Source organism: Oryctolagus cuniculus, chromosome 5 (genome assembly GCF_051225735.1).
Source record: "Oryctolagus cuniculus isolate XC-2025 breed Fujian yellow rabbit chromosome 5, ASM5122573v1, whole genome shotgun sequence".
Classification (NCBI taxonomy): Eukaryota; Metazoa; Chordata; class Mammalia; order Lagomorpha; family Leporidae; genus Oryctolagus; species Oryctolagus cuniculus.
Genome location: NC_142871.1, coordinates 135120134 through 135137268, shown reverse-complemented (window position 1 = coordinate 135137268; position 17135 = coordinate 135120134). Strand labels below are relative to the sequence as shown.

Sequence of the window (17135 nt, the reverse complement as noted above, 5' to 3'; positions counted from 1 at the left end):
AGGACAAGGGGCTCTGGCCACGTCCAGTGGCCCCTGAGGGTGGTAAGAGCCAGGTCTTTCCTTCTCCCATTCCCCCTCCAGGGCCTTCAAGGCCTTCCTTTCCAGCCACTCCTCCCTGGGTTTCCTCCCTTGGGGAGAGGGAGCCTCCCTCTTCTCCGGGCCTCAGTTTTTCCATCAGTGAGATGGGATGATTGTCCCTGCCTCCCCCAAACCATGAGGTTCCCCGAGCACAGACGGAGGCCACAGGAAACTGCTCTGAGTGCTGCAGGTGCTGGGCTCAAAGTGAAGAGAAGAGAAATGGGCACGGCCGGGCAGCCGTGACGCCCCCAAGCCAAGGAGCCGAGTTTGCTAATCGCCTAGCCTTGGGGCCAGCACGGCCCAGATCACACACGGCTCCGGGGCCAGGCTGCCCGGGAGTGTGGAGTGGCCACTGCCACTGTTGGGGGAAACGTCACGCGGTGCCCCCGGGAGCACGTACCTCTTGGGATGCAGCAGACATGCCCCAGTCCACACACACAGCCCACACTCCCACCACGGGCCAGAAACGTCGAGGTGGGCCAGTGGGGGCCTGCTGGCTGGGGCAAGAGGGGAGCTCGAGTTTCCCAACAGACATGGAGGAAACGCTGGGCAAAGGGACAGTGAGCCGGGGCCTCACCGCGGACCGGGCACTCCCTGGGGACAGTATGTCTCCCCACTCTGGGCTCCCGAGGGCAGCAGCTGTGTCTCCCTGCACACCGGGGGCTCATGGGTCTTGAGGCTGTGCTCCAGGTCAGAGGTCTTGCTGAAGGGGCAGGAGTGCCACGCACCCACCCGGCATTAGCGGAGGGATTCAGGCCCTCATGGGTGGGGTGAGCCTGCAGTGCACAAGTTCTGTGTTAGGAGTCAGGGGCCTGCTGTGGGGTGCTGGGCCCCCACTGTCAGCACAGGCGGAGCCGGCTTCCTGGGCACGCAGCCTGAGCTGCCACAAAGGGGGATGCGGGGCTTGGAAGGGCCCCCGCGCTTGGCTTAATGCACCTGCCACCGCCATCTTGAATCCTGAATCGCCTTTGAACCAGGGACACTGCCCTACTGGCCTGCAAAGGATGTGGCCAGCCCTGGGGGCTGCAGGAGCGTGGTCACTGGTGCTGTGTACAATGTGGGCTTTCTGCTAATGACACAAAAGCACTATCAACAAGTCAAACCTGAGCCAAGCTGCCCCCGGCTGCCGAGGTCCTCCCCACCCAGCGAGGGTGCTAGGGGCTCCTGGAGCCACCCCCCCCCCCCAGGCTAGGGGTAGGCCTTGTGCACAGCAGAAGTAGGGCTGCCCACCCCAGCTTACTTCTGGGAAGAACCTGGCATTGGCCACAGCAGGGACTAGTGAAAGAGGTGGGCAGAGCTGGCTTTAACGGGTGGCATGGGACATGCGGGGCAGCTCTGAGTATGGACGAGCAGCTTCCTGCGCTGGCGGCTACAGGGGGCCAGGGACCCCGTGGAGCTGCTCTGTGCCTCTGCCTGGCCGCCCCAGTGGGCTGAGATCTGCAGAGCCTACCGGAACCCGGAGCTTCCCCACACCCTGGTCCCGCCCAAGCCTGGCTGAGCACTAACCCCGCGTGGTGGAGCAGCCTGCTCAGGACGGCTCAGGGTAAGGCCTAATGGCTGCAGTGTTAAGCCCCGGAAATCCGGCTAATGCTTGGAAATCCATCCGCCTGCTCACCAGAGCGGCACAGACAGCTTCACTCTGCACAGGCGCCTGCGCCCTGCGGACGCGGCACAGCTGAGCGTGCGCAGCGGCACGTGCTCACACACACACACCTAAGTGCACGTGCATGTCTGCATTCCCGGCCACGCCTGCGCTCACACACACACACACGCACACGCACACGCACACACATGCACACACACGCAAGCACACACACGCAAGCACACACACAGCTACCGGCACACACGAAAACCTGCATTCACCCAGGTGTACACACACACACACTCCTGGGCACAGCCACACACCATCCCCACGCAGTGTGCACACACCCCACCCATCCACTGCCGAACATGCACATACGGGTACTTCGAGCAGCTTGTGAAAAGCAGAATTAAATGTAGGAGTTTATTTTGGTGCAAAACATTTTTGGCGGGGCCAGCATCGTGGTGCGGCAGGTTAAGCCACCACTTGTGATGCCGGGATCCCACGTAGGAGCACTGCTCCACCTCCAACCCAGCTCCCTGCTGATGTACCTGGGAAAGCAGCAGAAGATGACCCAAGTGCTTGTGTCCCTGCCAAACCACACGTGAGACCCGGATGGAGTTTCAGGCTCCTGGCTTCAGCCTGGCCCACCTCTAGATGTTGTAGGCATTTGGAGAGTGAACTAGCACTTGGAAGTTCTCTCTCTCTCCCCTCCCCCAAATTCTGTTGCCCTGCCTTTAAGTAATATATAAATGTTTCTTTAGACAATTTTTCCATAATATGTGGGGAAACTATTATGAAAAAGCCATAGATTTCAAGAACATTTACACTTGATCTTAGCCAAAAGGCCGAGAAGTGATCAAAATAAACTCATACTTTCAATTCTCTTAGCCTATGAGCATCTCTTAAGCACCCTTATACCCAAAAACCCACACACAAGCTTCTGGGCACCCAGCAGCACTCCTGAGGGTGGCACCAGCCCCCCTCCCACCCCCACAGCAGCCGGGCCTGCAGCCTGCCCTGGGCGCCCGGGAGATTCCACGTGGCTCCGGCACTGCCGGCCCCCTGGCTGCCAGCGCCTCTAAGAGTCCTGGTGGCTGGAACCCATGGGGGCTTCCGAGTTCGTCTCCTCCACCCCCACCCCATTAGGAGGCCTAGAGGGGAGAAGGGATGCATCCCACGTCCCACAGGGCCCCGGGCAGAGCTGGTGCAGGCGCTGTGTGGCCGCAGCCCTGCCCCATGGAGCACCCCTGAAGGCCATCTCAGTGGCTCAGCTCAGAACTGTGCAGCGGAGGTGCAGACGGACAGGGCAGGGCGGGACGGGGCGCTGCCTGGACAGGGCGTGGGCTGAGCAGGGCTGATGCCCTGGGATGACAGGGTCTCCACCGGGCGCAGGGTGCCCGCAGCCAGAGGGCAGGGGCTTACCCGCCCTCAGACTGGGAGGCCCTCGAGGTTTTCAAGCTTCCTGGGCGTGGAGGACTCCCCTGCCGACTCCACGCCCAAGAGACCCGCGCTCAGCAAGGGGCTGGGTGCACCGGCTGCCGGGCTCAGGAGCATGGCCAGGCCACGCCTCAGACCCCAGGCCAGTCCCTGCCAGCCCCAAGGTCTGCTTCTTGGAGCACCCTGGCCCTCAGGGACACCCCCGGAAGACGCCCCACAGACCTCCCTGGGCTGGGCCCACGAGATGTGGGGCGCAGAGCAGAGGACACGGCAGCCACCCAGCATGAGCTGCTGGAACAGAGGTGGGGGCACCAGGGAGGGCCAGTGTGGGCTGCAGGTGGTGGCTCCTTCGGTGCAGCAGGGACAAGTCCAGCTGTGCCACCTACTGGCCGTGTGACCTTGGGCAAGTCACTGCTCTCTCCTGTGGAAGTGGGGATGGTAGCTACTGCGTCCAGCATCCAACAGGCCCCCATTTGCGGCTCCCTGCAGGCCACACACCCCCGGGGAGCTCTCCCTGCTCCTGATGGGCCCCCAGTTACAGCTCCCCAGACAGCTGCACTGGGACATGTGCGGGGCGCCTGCCCTGCCCCCTCCTCCCCGCTTCAGCTGCACCCCGTGCCCAGGAGCCCCAGGACCACCTGGCCATAGCCCTGATCCACCCATGCTCTCCTCAGGGCTCACCCCGCAGCCAGGGCCTGGGTCCCAAGCGACAGAAAGAGGAGCTGAGGCAGGGGGAGGCCAGCGGCTTGGCCAGAGCCAAGACACGGACAGACCTGGGACCAGGCATAGGGGTCTCAGGGCCCCCAGGAGGCCTCCGACTGCAGGTCACCCCGCCTGCAGTGCCAGCTCTGGGTGTGGGCAGGGTCCACGGGGCGCTCAGGGGCCAGGCCGCTAGGATCCAGAGGCAGGCGAGAACGGAAGGCCCCTCGGCTGGCACGGCCAGGCTCCAGGTCAGCACACTCACCTTGTCGGCCGACTGCGAGGTGCCGAAGAAGATGGGGATGAAGGCGAGCCAGACGATGCAGGTGGTGTACATGGTGAAGCCGATGGGCTTGGCCTCGTTGAAGGTCTCGGGCACACCCCGCGTCTTGATGGCGTACACGGTGCACGTGACCATGAGCAGCATGCTGTAGCCCAGCAGGCAGATGAGCGACAGGTCGGAGATGTCGCACTTGAGCACGCCCCGGGCGAAGCGGGGGTCGAGCGTCCGCTGGTCCTGGAAGTCCACCACCGAATGCGAGGGGTCCACCACGAACCACACGCAGATGCCCAGCAGCTGCAGGGAGATGAGGCTGAAGGTGATGGCCAGCTGCGAGGCGGGGCTGATGAAGCGCGGGGCGCTCACCGACCGCTTGCCCTGCTCGAAGATGCGGTAGATGCGGTTGGTCTTGGTGAGCAGGGCTGCGTAGCTGATGCTCATGCCCAGCCCCAGGAAGATGCGGCGCAGCGAGCAGGTCCCCAGGTCCGGCTCGGCGATCATGAGGAAGGTGGTGGCGTAGCACAGGAAGATGCCCGCCAGCAGCACGTAGCTCAGCTCGCGGCCCGAGGCCTTGACGATGGGCGTGTCGTTGTAGCGCACGAAGGTGACCACCACGAACAGCGTGGCGGCGATGCCCACCACGGCCAGGAAGAGGGGCAGCACGGCCCAGGGCGAGTCCCACTCGAGTTTGATGATGGGGATGGGCCGGCAGCCCGTGCGGTTCTCGGTGGGCCGCATGTCGTAGGGGCACGTCTTACAGGTGTAGCGGTCCACCTGGTACTGGTAGCCCGTGCAGGGCTCGCAGTGCCAGCAGCACGGCATGCCCTTCACCGTCTTCTTCCGCTCGCCCGGCTGGCAGGGCAGGCTGCAGATGGAGCGGGGCAGCTGCTGCCCGCTCCCCGGCCAGTGCATCCGCTCTATCTGGCAACGACAGCACCGCGGAGCAGGCCTCAGGACGGGGCGCCCAGGGCCTGGACCCTTCGCCCTCTCCCGCGCAATGCCCCTGCGCCCCACACCTGAGTCAGCCAGGTGGGTGCCTGTTAAAAGTCCGACCCCACCAGGGCTTCCCGAACCCGACGGCTGGATTTCAGCCACCACCACCACCCCCACCTACCACCGCGTGGCCGGAACACTGCCGACCTGGGAGGACTCCTGGCTGAATCCAGAGCTCTCCACACTCATGGAGGAACTCGGCCCAGAAAATAGCAGCGGTGACGGCCTGCAGTCCCCACTCCCAGCCCCCAGGGCCTGGCAACTCACCAGCAGCCACAAAGCCCAGCAGCTGCCAGGAAATGCAGTTTCTGGCCTCACCCCAGCCCGTGCGACACCGAGACCCCCTCCCCAGGGTGATCTGTGCCGGCTTCACTGCCCTACATATGGCTCCACCACGGAGCACAGGGAGCGGCGTTCAGTGGAGGGGATGAACTCCAGTTTAATCAGCGGATATTAACGTGTGCCCAGGGGCTGGCATTTCTTTCCATCTTGCTCTAAATCAGCGCTACTCACAGCTCTTAAGACTCAACGGCTGTGAGCAAAGGGGCCATAGGAGGACTGTCACGCCCTCCTGAATCCGTTACAAGGTACTCTGGAAAGCAAGCAAGCAAGAGGCCCAGAGGAGCTGCAGGCCCCGGGCTACGGGAGCAGACTACGCCCAGGAGCCACCTTCCCAGCATCCGTTCCAAATGCAGCAAGAGTTCACCAGACCAGTGCCAGGTGCCGGGCACCCACTCCTGCAGAACGGCCGCCAACTGGCCGGGGGCTCCGGGGGCAGGTCAGAGCTGAGGGAAGGAGGGTGTGGGGCAGGGTGTGGATCCAAAGACGGCCTCAAGGCAAAGTGGGAATTAAAAAGGGTGGGGGGTGCTCTGGCGCAGTAGGTTAATACTCCGCCTGTGGCGCTGGCATCCCATACGGGTGCTGGTTCTAGTCCCGGCTGCTCCTCTTCCAATCCAGCTCTCTGCTGCGGCCCAGGAAAAGCAGTAGAAGATGGCCCAAATGGTTGGGCCCCTGCACGGGCACGGGAGACCTGGAAGAAGCTCCTGGCTCCTGGCTTCAGATCAGCTCAGCTCTGGCTGTTGTGGCCATTTGAGGAGTGAACCAGTGGATGGAAGACCTCTCTCTCTGTCTCTCTCTCTCTGTCTATAACTCTACCTCTCAAATAAATAAAATCTTTAAAAAAACTCAAGAAGCTGTCCAGTGGCTGTGAGCATTAACCCAAGCAGCCAGGGCAGAACAAGCCCAGGCGATGTCCTGCTGCCCCTGTGCCTGCAGCTGAGTGCCCCAGAGGACTCAGGGTGATGGTGGACGCTGGGGGAACTCTGGCTCCAGTGAGTGGGGTCACAGCTGTTGCCAGCTCTGTGCCCTTGACCCTGGCCTTCCTGGGCCTCTGTCCTACTCTGACACCGCGCAGGCAGGCAGGAAGCAGGGGGCCCTTTGTAATAGGGTCACTGCCATTTGGAAATCACAACAGGAGGGGCGTTTGTGCACTTCAGGAGAACCGCAGCTCGCCCGGAAGGGGCTCCGTGGTCCTCTCCCTGCCCCCAGCACAGGACTGGCACAGGGCAGAGGCCCAGACAACCTCTGCGGAAGCTGGAACAGTGACCGTGGCTGGTGACAGGCCACTCTCCTCCACCCCCAGGGCCTTGCCTGCTCCGTGGCCCTCACAGCCCAGCCCAAACCAAGCCACTCAAGGAAGAAGAGGTGAGAGAGTGATGGCTGAGGCCCCGCCCAGGGTCAGAGGGGGTCATGGGCGGGGCCACAAAGGTCCAGCTGGGAGGAGGAGCCTTGTACCCCCCCCAGGGAAGGGGACGTCAGGGGAGGAGCCCACTGCCGCCCACACACCCTCCATCCCTGCCACCTTCGTGACCACATCTGCAAGATCTATGTCCCCCAGCAGGGGCTACCAGTGAATGAGTCACTGACCCACCTTCTCCCACTGCTCCAAAACCAGACCCACCCCCACCACTGGGTGCCACCCCCTGCCGAGTGTCCCCTGTTCCATCTCCTTCCACTCATGACAGGCTCCGTGGCTGCCACGCTGTGTGGCCTTAGAAGAGCCCCTCAACCCCCGAGGGCTGGCTGTCCTAGCCCGCCTCCTATCTCACACACCTGTCAGGACTGAGGTCAGCGCAGACAGAGCCCTGCGGGAAGAGTCAGCAGGGACAGCCCACAACTGCCCCGGGATCCCGGAGCCGGGTTTAAGAGGCTCTGAGTCTCGGGCCAGCCAAGGTGGCCCGCCCCAAGCACGGCTCAGCTCTCTACCCTCGAGAGAACAGGCCAAGTCCCTGGGCACTTCCTGTCCAACGACCCTACCCCTGCCGGGGAGACTGGAGGCCAGAAAGGGAGCCCAGCTCCTCCCCGGGGGGAGCCAGAAAGACCACCTTCCAGAGCAGTTCCACGGGGCCCGGGAGCTCGCTGACGGCTCCCTGCCCCGTTGCCAATGCCACCAAGCCCTCTGTCTCACCCGTGCCCGAAGACTGTGTCCTCACCTCCAGCAGCCTCCCCCTACCCCCGCCACGTACCTGCCCTCCCCATCCCCACGCAGGCTTTGAGCCAGCACCTCCAGTGTGACTAAAGCCCCGCACGTGCCACACAGGAGGCAGGCAGGCCCCAGGCTGGGAGAGCGGGCAGGGCCTGGAATGGGCAGCACAACACCGCTGCCCCGTTCTGCTTCGGAGTGAGGGGACCCGGGGAGGAAGCTCCCGTGTCGGGTTCCAGACAGCGGCCCCCAGCCCAGGGGTTGGGATGGCACAGGCGACTCTCTCCGCCCGCCCTCCTGCTTACTCTGAGGTGCAGGTGGTCAGTCCAGGAGCCGATGACCTTGTACTCGGCCGAGCCATTGCGCAGCTGGTACTGGTAGATGTCGTAGCGCCCGGGAGCATCGCCGTTCTCGTTGAAGGTCACGGGGTTTCCTGCGATGCCTGTCAGGGTGGGTGGGGGTCTCGGCTGAGCCTTTACCCAAAGGCAGGGAAGACAGTGAGCTCAGGGCGGGGACACCTCCGGGGAGGCCCCCATGGGACATCTCGGGAGGTTTCGCTCTGGGAAACCTCTAGAGACCCCCCCCCCGGAGTCCCAGGACTCCTTCTCTGGCTGCCCGACCCAGGACACCCAGGGTCAGGCAGTGCCCAGCACCACGCCCCCACCTGAGAAGTTGACGTTTCGGATGTACTTAAGCAGCTGGGTGCCGTCCACAGGGTCCATGCGCGGGCAGAGCCCCACGCGGCCGGGACACAGGTCACGGTGCATGGCGTGCAGCGCGTGGCCCATGGCGTACACGGCATCGATCACAAACTGCACCTTGCCCTCCTGCTCGTACGCCGAGTCCTGCCCGATGCGCTCTCGGTCTGCAACGACAGGACCCGGTGCAGCTTGCCCTACCACCCCAGGGGACAGGCTGCTGATGTCCACCCCCCGTCACTGCCGCTGCTCATGGCCACGTCCCCCCGCTGAGGCCCCAGAGTGGCCAGAGCAGGACCCTCTGTCACCTGTCACCCTCCAAGAGCAGTGAGCTGGGGGAATCTCCTGTGGCTGCGGCACCTGCTGCTCTCCCCCAGCCAGCCTGGGGTAATGCACGGAGCAGCCACCCCTTCTCACAGCTGAGACACAGCCGGATGGGCCAGGTCTGCCAGTGGCCGTGGTGGCACCCCTAACACAGCCCACCCATAGGTGGCCACTTCCAGCCAGAGGACACTGCCCGCACTCCTGACATAGGTGAGGGAGATGAGGCCCAGGGAGGCTGAGAGATTGGCTTCCAAATGCCCCCACTGTTGGGTATCACCCCCTTCCGAGTGTCCCCACCTGTGCCAGATATCCCAAACGCCAGTCACTATCATCCCGCCTACTTCTCCCTGCCCCCACCCCATGACAGCCCATGGAGGGTGAGTGAGCTCAGCAAAATAGGATACCCGGTCCCAGCGCTCACTCACAGTAAACCACAGCCCTTGGGCCCTGGCCTCCCACCCTCCTGCCCTCCCCGTGCCCACCAGCCTCTGCTCTGGGACCCTGTGCCAGCTCCCTGTTAGAAACAAGGGGACTCGTAATCTCAAAGAGAAAGCAGGACAGATCACTGTGAGGCTCAGGCAAGGTAAGTACAGAAACCACCCCAGGGCCGGCGCTGTGGCTTAGTGGGTAAAGCCACCGCCTGCAGTGCTGGCATCCCATGTTGGCGCCGGTTCAAGTCCTGGCTGCTCCACTTCCGATCCAGCTCTCTGCTGCGGCCCGGGAAAGCAGTGGAAGATGCCCAAATGCTTGGGCCCCTGCACCCACGTGGGAGACCTGGAAGAAGCTCCTGGCTCCTGGCTTCATATTGGCCCAGCTCTGGTTGTTGCGGCCAATTGGGGAGTGAACCAGCAGATGGAAGACCTCTCTCTCTCTGTCTCTCTCTCTCTCTCTCTCTCTCTGCCACTCTGTGTAACTCTCTCCACTCTGTGTAACTCTGACTTTCAAATAAATAAATAAACCTAAAAGAAAAAAGAAATCACTCAGTACAGAGGTTATTACACCTGCGGTTCTGAGCTGGCAACAGCCGTCCCTGGGCTGGAGCAAGCCAGGAAGGAGGAGAGGGAGGGGGCTTCCCAGCCTGGGCCCCCGTAAAATGTCAACAATGATAGTAAATAAGAGCTGCTCACTTCCACTGAGCACCTGCCATGAGCCAGGCACGGTGCTGGGCTCTTTGTTAACTCACTGCCCTCTTGAGAATGCCAGGAAGAAGTCAGCCCCATCGCAAAGACCGAAACACGGAAGAGCCGAGGAATGTGCCAGGCCCGCACACAGCAGGACCTGAAGCCAAAGTGCTTTGGCCCCCAAGCCTGTGTGCCACCCCAGCCAGAGAGGGAGTGGGCAGGAGACAGGACAGGAGGGGCAGGGCTTGGAAGTGCGGCCTGGGGAGGGGGGCAGGAGGATGGTCGGTTGTGGGGAGGGGGAAGCCCTCCCAAGGCCACAGCCCTGCACACGGCACAGCCCCCAGCCGCCTTCCTCCAGGCCAGAGCAAGCAAGTGGCACCTTGAAAGCCCCCATGCCCGGCCTGGGCCTCCCTGTTAGAGATCACGGCCACACCCTGCAGGCAGGCCCTACAGCAGGGTGAGCGGCTGCACCTGTGCCCAGTCCTGCACGGGGGCCGGGCTGAGCTGGGTCAGCCCTGAGTCCCTGGGAGCTCAGAGGTCTCTGTGCCCATCTCCTGCCTGCAGCACCTCGGAGGCAGACAGGGTCCAGGGGACCTCACTGCCTCCCACCGAGCTCTGCTCACCGCCTAACCCTCACACCAGGAAGGACAGTCACGTCCCCCACCCTAGGACGTGGCCCTGCCACCTGGCTCAGGGTGGGTGTCACAGACTGCTGAGTGAGCGCTGGGGAGGACAGGGCTCCGATGCCATCTGACAGATGAGAAACGGGCCTGGAGAGGGCGGGACCGGGTCACGCAACATACCGGCTAAAAGGGTGCCCCAGCCTGCCCCGTCCCGGACTGCGCCTGCCCCAGGGCCCTTGTGTAGGGCAAAGCTGTATTTTGCCAACAGCAGCCCTGTTTCCAGGCCAAGGGCCAGGTGGGAAGAAGGCAGAGGCACAGTCTCCAGTCTCCCCAGCCCACGTTCTCAGCCAAGGCCCCTGTCCCCATGGGCGGCTGGGGCAGGTGGCCTGGGACACCCCTCCTGGAGCCAGGCCCTGCTCCCCCTCGCTGCCCCGAGGCCCAGGCCCTGCCACCTGACTCCGCTGCAGCTCTCACCACACCCTCGTCTCCCGTGGAGCACGCACTGAATTATTGAGCAGGGACGGAGGGAAGGCGCAGCCACTGCAGAAAGGACGCAGCCCTCACCCAAGGCCAAGGACACACGGGACGTCAGAGGCATCTCTGGGGACACAGGTGGCCTCGGCCTCTCCTCCCCTGGCTTCACCGGGTCCCTCCTCAGCGAGTGTGGCTGAGCACCGGCACTGGGCTACGTGTCCTCACTGAGGTCTACCCCAGAGTGCGGGTGCCCCACGGGAGTGTCCTCACCAGGGAAGGGCCTGCGGTGGCTCCTGGGGGACGGGCTCTGGGGTCCTGTGGGCCTGGGCAGCCCTGAGCCCCGCCCCTCCAGGCTGTCCCCTGTGGGCTGCTGCGGTGCTGGCCAGGGCCTCCCAGGGACTTCTCAACCCCCCCACCTCTGTGCCTTTACTTCCAGCCTGGAGAGAAACGGGGGCTCAGAGGGTGACTGGTAAAGGGACAGCCGGGCTGTGGCCACGCCCTCTACACACACACAACATGTGCACAACATGCACCCTCCATACACTCACACACAACATGCACACAACATGCACTCTCCATATATACACAACACACACATATACAACAAACACACAACACACACCTCTCAAACCCTGCCTCTTTCCTGTTGTCCGATAGGAGGCAGCAGCAACAGGTCACAGGGCACAGGGCACCAGGGCAGGCAGCAAAGTCCCACGCGTGCACTGAGAACACACTTGGCCCTGAGCACCTGACACTGTGCCCATCCTGTGCCTGAGCCTGGTTCCCCGGCAGGCGACCCCAGCAGTGGCTCACTTGCCAGGAGCCCTCGCATGCTGGCAACCCTCAGGTGCTGGTTTCGCAATTGCCACAGCTCTGAGACACAGGCCTGCCTGGCCTCTCCCGGGGGGAGCCACTGCGCTTTGCAGGGGGCTGAGGGAGGCATCCCTGGGTCCCTTGACTCCAGGCCCCTAGCAAGGGTTCAGCTTGTACCTGCAGGCTAGGCAGTGTGACCGTCCCCTCCTCCCTCTAGCCCCTGACCCGCCTCTCCTGTGCCCCTGACCTCAACTGTCCAGACCTACCCAGGGAAGGATGCCTCAGCAGCAGAGGGAAGGGGTCAGCTTGTCCCCTCCCACGGGCGGGCAGGACCCCCAGGCCCAGGCAGGGCCCCCTCAGTTCCTGGAGGAGACAGCTCTGCATGTGTGGGAGCTACTGCAAGAGATAAATCCCAGACGCGTGGTGGTGGTGACAGCAGCAACAGTGTGAGGATGTCCTAATTGTGTCCTGGGGCACAGCGAGGCGGAGACGTGGTGGCCTCGGCCATGGGTGACAGCCGGCAGGGAACCAGCGGGCGGATTTTCTCCATCAAAACCCCCGAAGCTGTGGTTACTCCAGTGGCTGCAGCCTTTGTCTGCAGGTTGTAAATTGTAATTGAAATGAGTTTTCAAGGTTGAAATCATCGGAGTCCTCCTTGTCTCCCCCCTCACTTCTCCCCAACAGCCTGCCAGCCACACTCCTACCGAGTGCCAGTGCACACACACACACACGTGTTCTCCAAGCAGTCCCCACCCCAGGAAGCCCAAAGCCAGCCACCCACATATTTCCACAGCTTGGGACAGAGAGCAGCAAGTGCAGAGACTCCCCCATGCCTGCAAACACATCCACACTCACATACGTGCTCCAACACACATGTGTGGACATAAACATGCTCAGTGTATGCACAGCTACATGTTTAACAGGACACTACCTTTCGGCTTCACCCACTGTGCTAGGCTGAGAAGCCCCAGAAACAAAGGAACACCCGCAGGGGCAGGAAGCCGGGACACAGAGGGGACTTCCCTGGAGACCGTGCACAGGACCAGGGACTCCCAGAGCTCGCAGAAAGCAGAATTAAAGATGTTTATTTCGGTGCCAAAAAAAAAAGTTGCAATCCATGCACAGCAGAGACCTTCAAAAAGTTCAGGAAAAGTGCGTAGTATGAGAAAACTATACATACACTTCAAATGTTCTTCTGGCACCACAGTGAATCTTTCTAATTCCAACTTTCCAGGGACTTTCTGAAGTCCCCGTGGACACCTCAAGGCTGTCCCATCCGAGAGCATAAGCACCCCAGCTCATCAAGTCTCAGGCCGAGGGCCACCCTCGGGGCACCGGCTGCCAGGCTGGGCACTGCCGGCGTTTATGAGTGAGCGTGCCTCCCCACGGTCCCCAGCACAGCCCTCTGTGGGCAGCACCACCTCTGCACGCAGATAAAGTGCATTCACACACACACACACACACACACACCAGCTTCCAGCCCTTGAGCAAACTCCCGGGGAGTGGGCCCAGAGGGTCCCCCAAGACAGCTGGCTGAAGAGGCACCCATTGGCCTTGACTCCTGGCCGGGCCCGGGGCCAGCTCTGTGATGCAGGCCGTGGCCCCTCGGAAGTGACTCCAGGACACTCACCCCAACCTCGCAGGGTGCTGGGAGGATTCCGAGGGACGCAGAAGTGAAGCCCCCACCACCGTGCCTGCCTCATGCATAAAAGTCCCCCTCAGCCTCCCTGACTCCACCGGCACAGGCCACCCCTCTGTCCTGCCTGCAGCCTGGCGCACACGGACTCTGGCGCTGACACTCCCCACCCGCTGCCTACATACGATGGGCAAGGGTGCCTACGGCACACAGACAGGCTCCGGCTCAGCTCGGCGGGGCAGACCATGGAGCCACTCTGTGCTCCCGGCCACCTCCCTCCACCTGTGCTGCAGCCGCTCTCCAGTAGCCCGGGCCCTCACGGCCACCACACCCCCAGTCCTGCCCACATCCTCGAGGTCCTTGGCTCGGAACCCCATGTCCAGAGTCTGACTCTTGCTCTGAGCTGCCACGGCTGGTCCTCCCTGCTGGAATTCTGAGCCGGCCATGGTCACCTGCTTCCCCACCGGCCTGGTCTCCCTCCTGGTCTCAGGGATGAGGATGTTGGGGCTGGGGGCAGCTCTGGACTCCCCAGCTCCCAGAGCTCCGTGGTACCCTGAGCGCTGAGCCAGCCGCAGGCCCCTTCTGCAGGAGACCAACTCTGGCAGATGCCCCGGGAACACAGCCCCAGGATGACAACACTGCCGTGAGAGGCTTAGCCTCGGCCGTGACCGCAACTCCTGACGGCGAATGACCACGGCGGCAGGGAAGGTGCACCTGTGCCCTGGGCACACAGCCCGCTTGGACAGCCGAAATTGCCAAGTGCAAACCTCCTCGTGGACACCCTGCAGTCCCTGGGGTCCGACTCTGAGAGCAAGTCCCCGAGGCTCACAGACCCCGGCGTGAGAAACAGGACACAGGCGTCACGGTCTGCTGGCACCAGCTGGAGACCCCCATTCAGCCTCCAGGCAAGGCACTCAGCTCGTCTGAGCCCTGGTGCTCTTGACTGTGAACTGAGGCTGTTGCCCGAGAGCAGAGCGAGCCCCAAGGCAGAGGCCAGGCCAGGCCCAGGGCCTGCAGCCAGAGCCTGGGACACGCAGACCTCGGCTGCTCCCTGGTCGCTCGCAGGCCAGCATTCTTCCCCAGACAGAAGAGGACGGGGCTGGGGGCTGAAAGGGGACAGCTCTGGGGGCCAAAGTCACAGTCAAATACGGAGGGGCTGCCCGTGGCCCCGCCAGCAACGCCCTCCACTCAGCCTGGCCCCTCCCTGCTTCCACAGCATCTGCTTTGCTCTCTACTGGATCTCCCCAGCAGCACCGACGTGCGCGGTCACCTCTCCCTCCCAGCTGAGGTCCTCCCCGGCGGGCATCCCCTTCCTCTGCTCCTGTTCCCCAACAGCTGCCTCCCCCAGGCCCACCGCACCGGAAACTGCCCTTGTGGAGGCCTCTGAAGACCCCTGGGCTCACAAGTCCCAGGAGCCATCCCAGCCCCCTTCCTCCTCCGCTTCCTTTGCCACCAGGACCCCACGCCCTGCCTCAGTTGGTCCTGGTGCCCTGGCCGCTGCTTCTCAGCTCCTCTCCCTGCCCCCAACATTGCAGGGTCTGGGGCTCAGTGTTTAGACCTCACGCTACCCACACCCGCCCCCTCTGGCCCCCAGCCAGCCCCAGCAGCTGCAGGGGTCCCAGGCCAGCCCCCACCCACTGCCCCACAATGCCGCCACCTGCTCATTCAGGCCGAGAGCTGAGGGCCACCCCTGATTCCCTGCGTCCCTCTCTCACCTGGATCCTCTCCGCAAACTGTGGCCTCAGAGCACACGGACAGAGGGCCCGAGCCCTCCTCGCCATCTCAGCTCCACAGCCGCCTCCTCTCACCTGGCTGGCAGCTGCCGTCTCCCACTCCACCCCTGCCCTGTCTCCTCTCCAGGTGGCGGCCGGAGTGAGCCTGTTAGAACCCAAGGTGGGTCAAACCCGCCGATGGCTTTGTGTCATCCTGCAGAGAAGAGCAGACCCTCACCAGCCGCCCACCCCCACCTCCCCTCTGCTTCAGCCGCATGGGCCTCTTTGTTGTTCCCCGGACCTGCCAGGCACGAGCCCCCTCGGGCCCTGCCCTCTGCCCACCATGCTGTTCCCTAGAGACCTTCAGAGCTCAGCCTCCCAACACTCCTAGCGGCTCTGCCCTCTCCAGCCTCCGGTTAGCCTTCTCTGGAGCCCCCAGCACTGACCGCCAGCCCACCCCATCTGCAGGGCCACACTGCCTCCCACTTTGCAGGGGGCTCCCTGGGGCAGGCCTGCCCTGCTCAGAGCTCAGCATCAGCATCTTAGCAAACACTGGCTTGTTTCTCGGTTGAACAAGTGAGAAGCAACATGGAGGGGAAGGGCCCAGAATCCTGTGGCCACCACGTGGCCAATGGTTTGAGGAGGAGCTTGGTGGGGGGGGCCTCGTGGCTCAGCAGGTTGAGCCACGTTTGCGACACCCACATCCATGTCAGGGCGCCATTTCAAGTCTCAGCTGCTCAGCTTCCCAGCCAGCTTCCTGCTAATGCGCCTGGGAGGCAGGAGATGACGGCTCAGGTACTTGAGACCCTGCCACCTAAGTGGGCGCCCTGAGCGGAGTTCTTGGCTCCTGGCTTTAGCCTGGCTCAGCGCTGACTGTTGGCAGGCACTTGGGAAATGAACCAGAGGAGGGAAGATTCCTCTCCTCTCTCCGCTCCCCTCCCCTCCCCTCCCCTCCCCTCCCCCTCTCCCTCCCCCTCCCCTCTCTCTGCTTTTCCAGCAAATGAAAATAAAGACATCAACATTAAGGGTGGCCCAGCCTGGCACAGAGAAAGCACTCGCAAAGCCTGCTCTTTCCTCCCGTTCCCAAGAGGGAGGCTGCCTCGGCTCTTCTGGGGGGGTGGGGGGGTGGAAAGACCCTTCACAGGCAGGCTAGGGAGGCCAGGGGGCTCCGAGCTGGGACCTCAGCTGGCCTGGGGCAGGACACCTCGGAACCACGCGGCCCAGGTATAAATCCCAGCTCTGTTAGTTTCTACCTGTGTGATCTTACGCATGTCCTCAACCTCTCCGTGCCTCGGTTTGCTCATCTGCAGAATGGGTTGTTGCAAAGAGGAAATGCAGAACAGGAGGGCATAGCTCAGCAATTAATTAATAAGTGCTGCAGACGTACCCGCGGCTGTTGCTGTTCTGGTTGTCGCAGCTATTACTGCTGTCAGCACAGACCAGGTGGCTGGCACTGGTCCCCCCTGCACATCCCCAGCCGTCACGCACCACCTTCCCTCCTGGAGCTCCCAGCCCCTGGGAGCAGCCGGCAGTAAATTTTTTCCATCTCCTCATAAACCCAGCTTTCCTGCACTCAGCCATCACCTGGCTGGCAGTGCTGTCACAAAGACGGATGCCACATCCGCCTTGTTTATGACTTTAATTCCCAAGCCATGTTCCGTGGGCCGCAGGGGAGGGGCCGGGAGAGGAGAAGGGAGGCGGGCGCTGCCCTCCCACGGGCTCGACAGCAGCAGACATGCCCCTCGTGGAGACCTGGCCTGCCTGGGAGTGCGGGGGGTTTGGGGGGGTGAGCAAGCACGTGGGGCAGCTCAGCACCCAGGCGGCACTCTGCAGAGGGCAGGGCTCCCGGGAGGACGCGTGCGAGCAGCAGGAGTCCCATTTTACAGATGGGAAACCGAGGCCTCGGAAGGTCACACGGCTGGGAAGTGGCAGCCCCCCAGGAGGCCGACGCTTGAGAACCGGTGGGTGCCCACCCCAGCCTCACCGCTCGGGTGCCCCCAGGCCAGCTCTCCAGCTGCCAGCACCTGCGGCTCTTCCAAGGGGTTCTCAGCCCAGAACACTGCACATCCCCGGCCCCTTGGCGCCCCCAGTTCCGTGGCTCTTGGTTCCCAGGGGGGCTAAGCACAGCGCAGTCCACAGCGCCAGCAGTGACAAAGATGACAAAGTTACGCCTTTGTCGC

The 17135-nt window shown here is 63.1% G+C and overlaps 1 protein-coding gene and 1 pseudogene across 4 annotated transcripts in view; both read right to left on the bottom strand.

The window, feature by feature from the left end:
• The window catches only part of GRM4 (glutamate metabotropic receptor 4), a 96513-nt gene that overhangs the window by 6034 nt on the left and 73344 nt on the right, over positions 1–17135 (bottom strand). For 2 of the 4 annotated variants that reach the window (XM_002714597.6, XM_070074684.2), the window contains 3 exons: positions 8219–8419; positions 7860–7996; positions 4065–5000 (listed from right to left, as the gene is read on the bottom strand). In XM_002714597.6, coding sequence (XP_002714643.3) covers positions 4065–5000; positions 7860–7996; positions 8219–8419 — 1274 coding nt within the window. Of the gene's footprint in view, positions 1–4064; positions 5001–7859; positions 7997–8218; positions 8420–17135 lie in introns of those variants that run through there. The other 2 variants (XM_089333266.1, XM_089333265.1) reach the window with 2 other exon arrangements.
• LOC149126684 (U2 spliceosomal RNA) lies at positions 2385–2520 on the bottom strand (annotated as a pseudogene).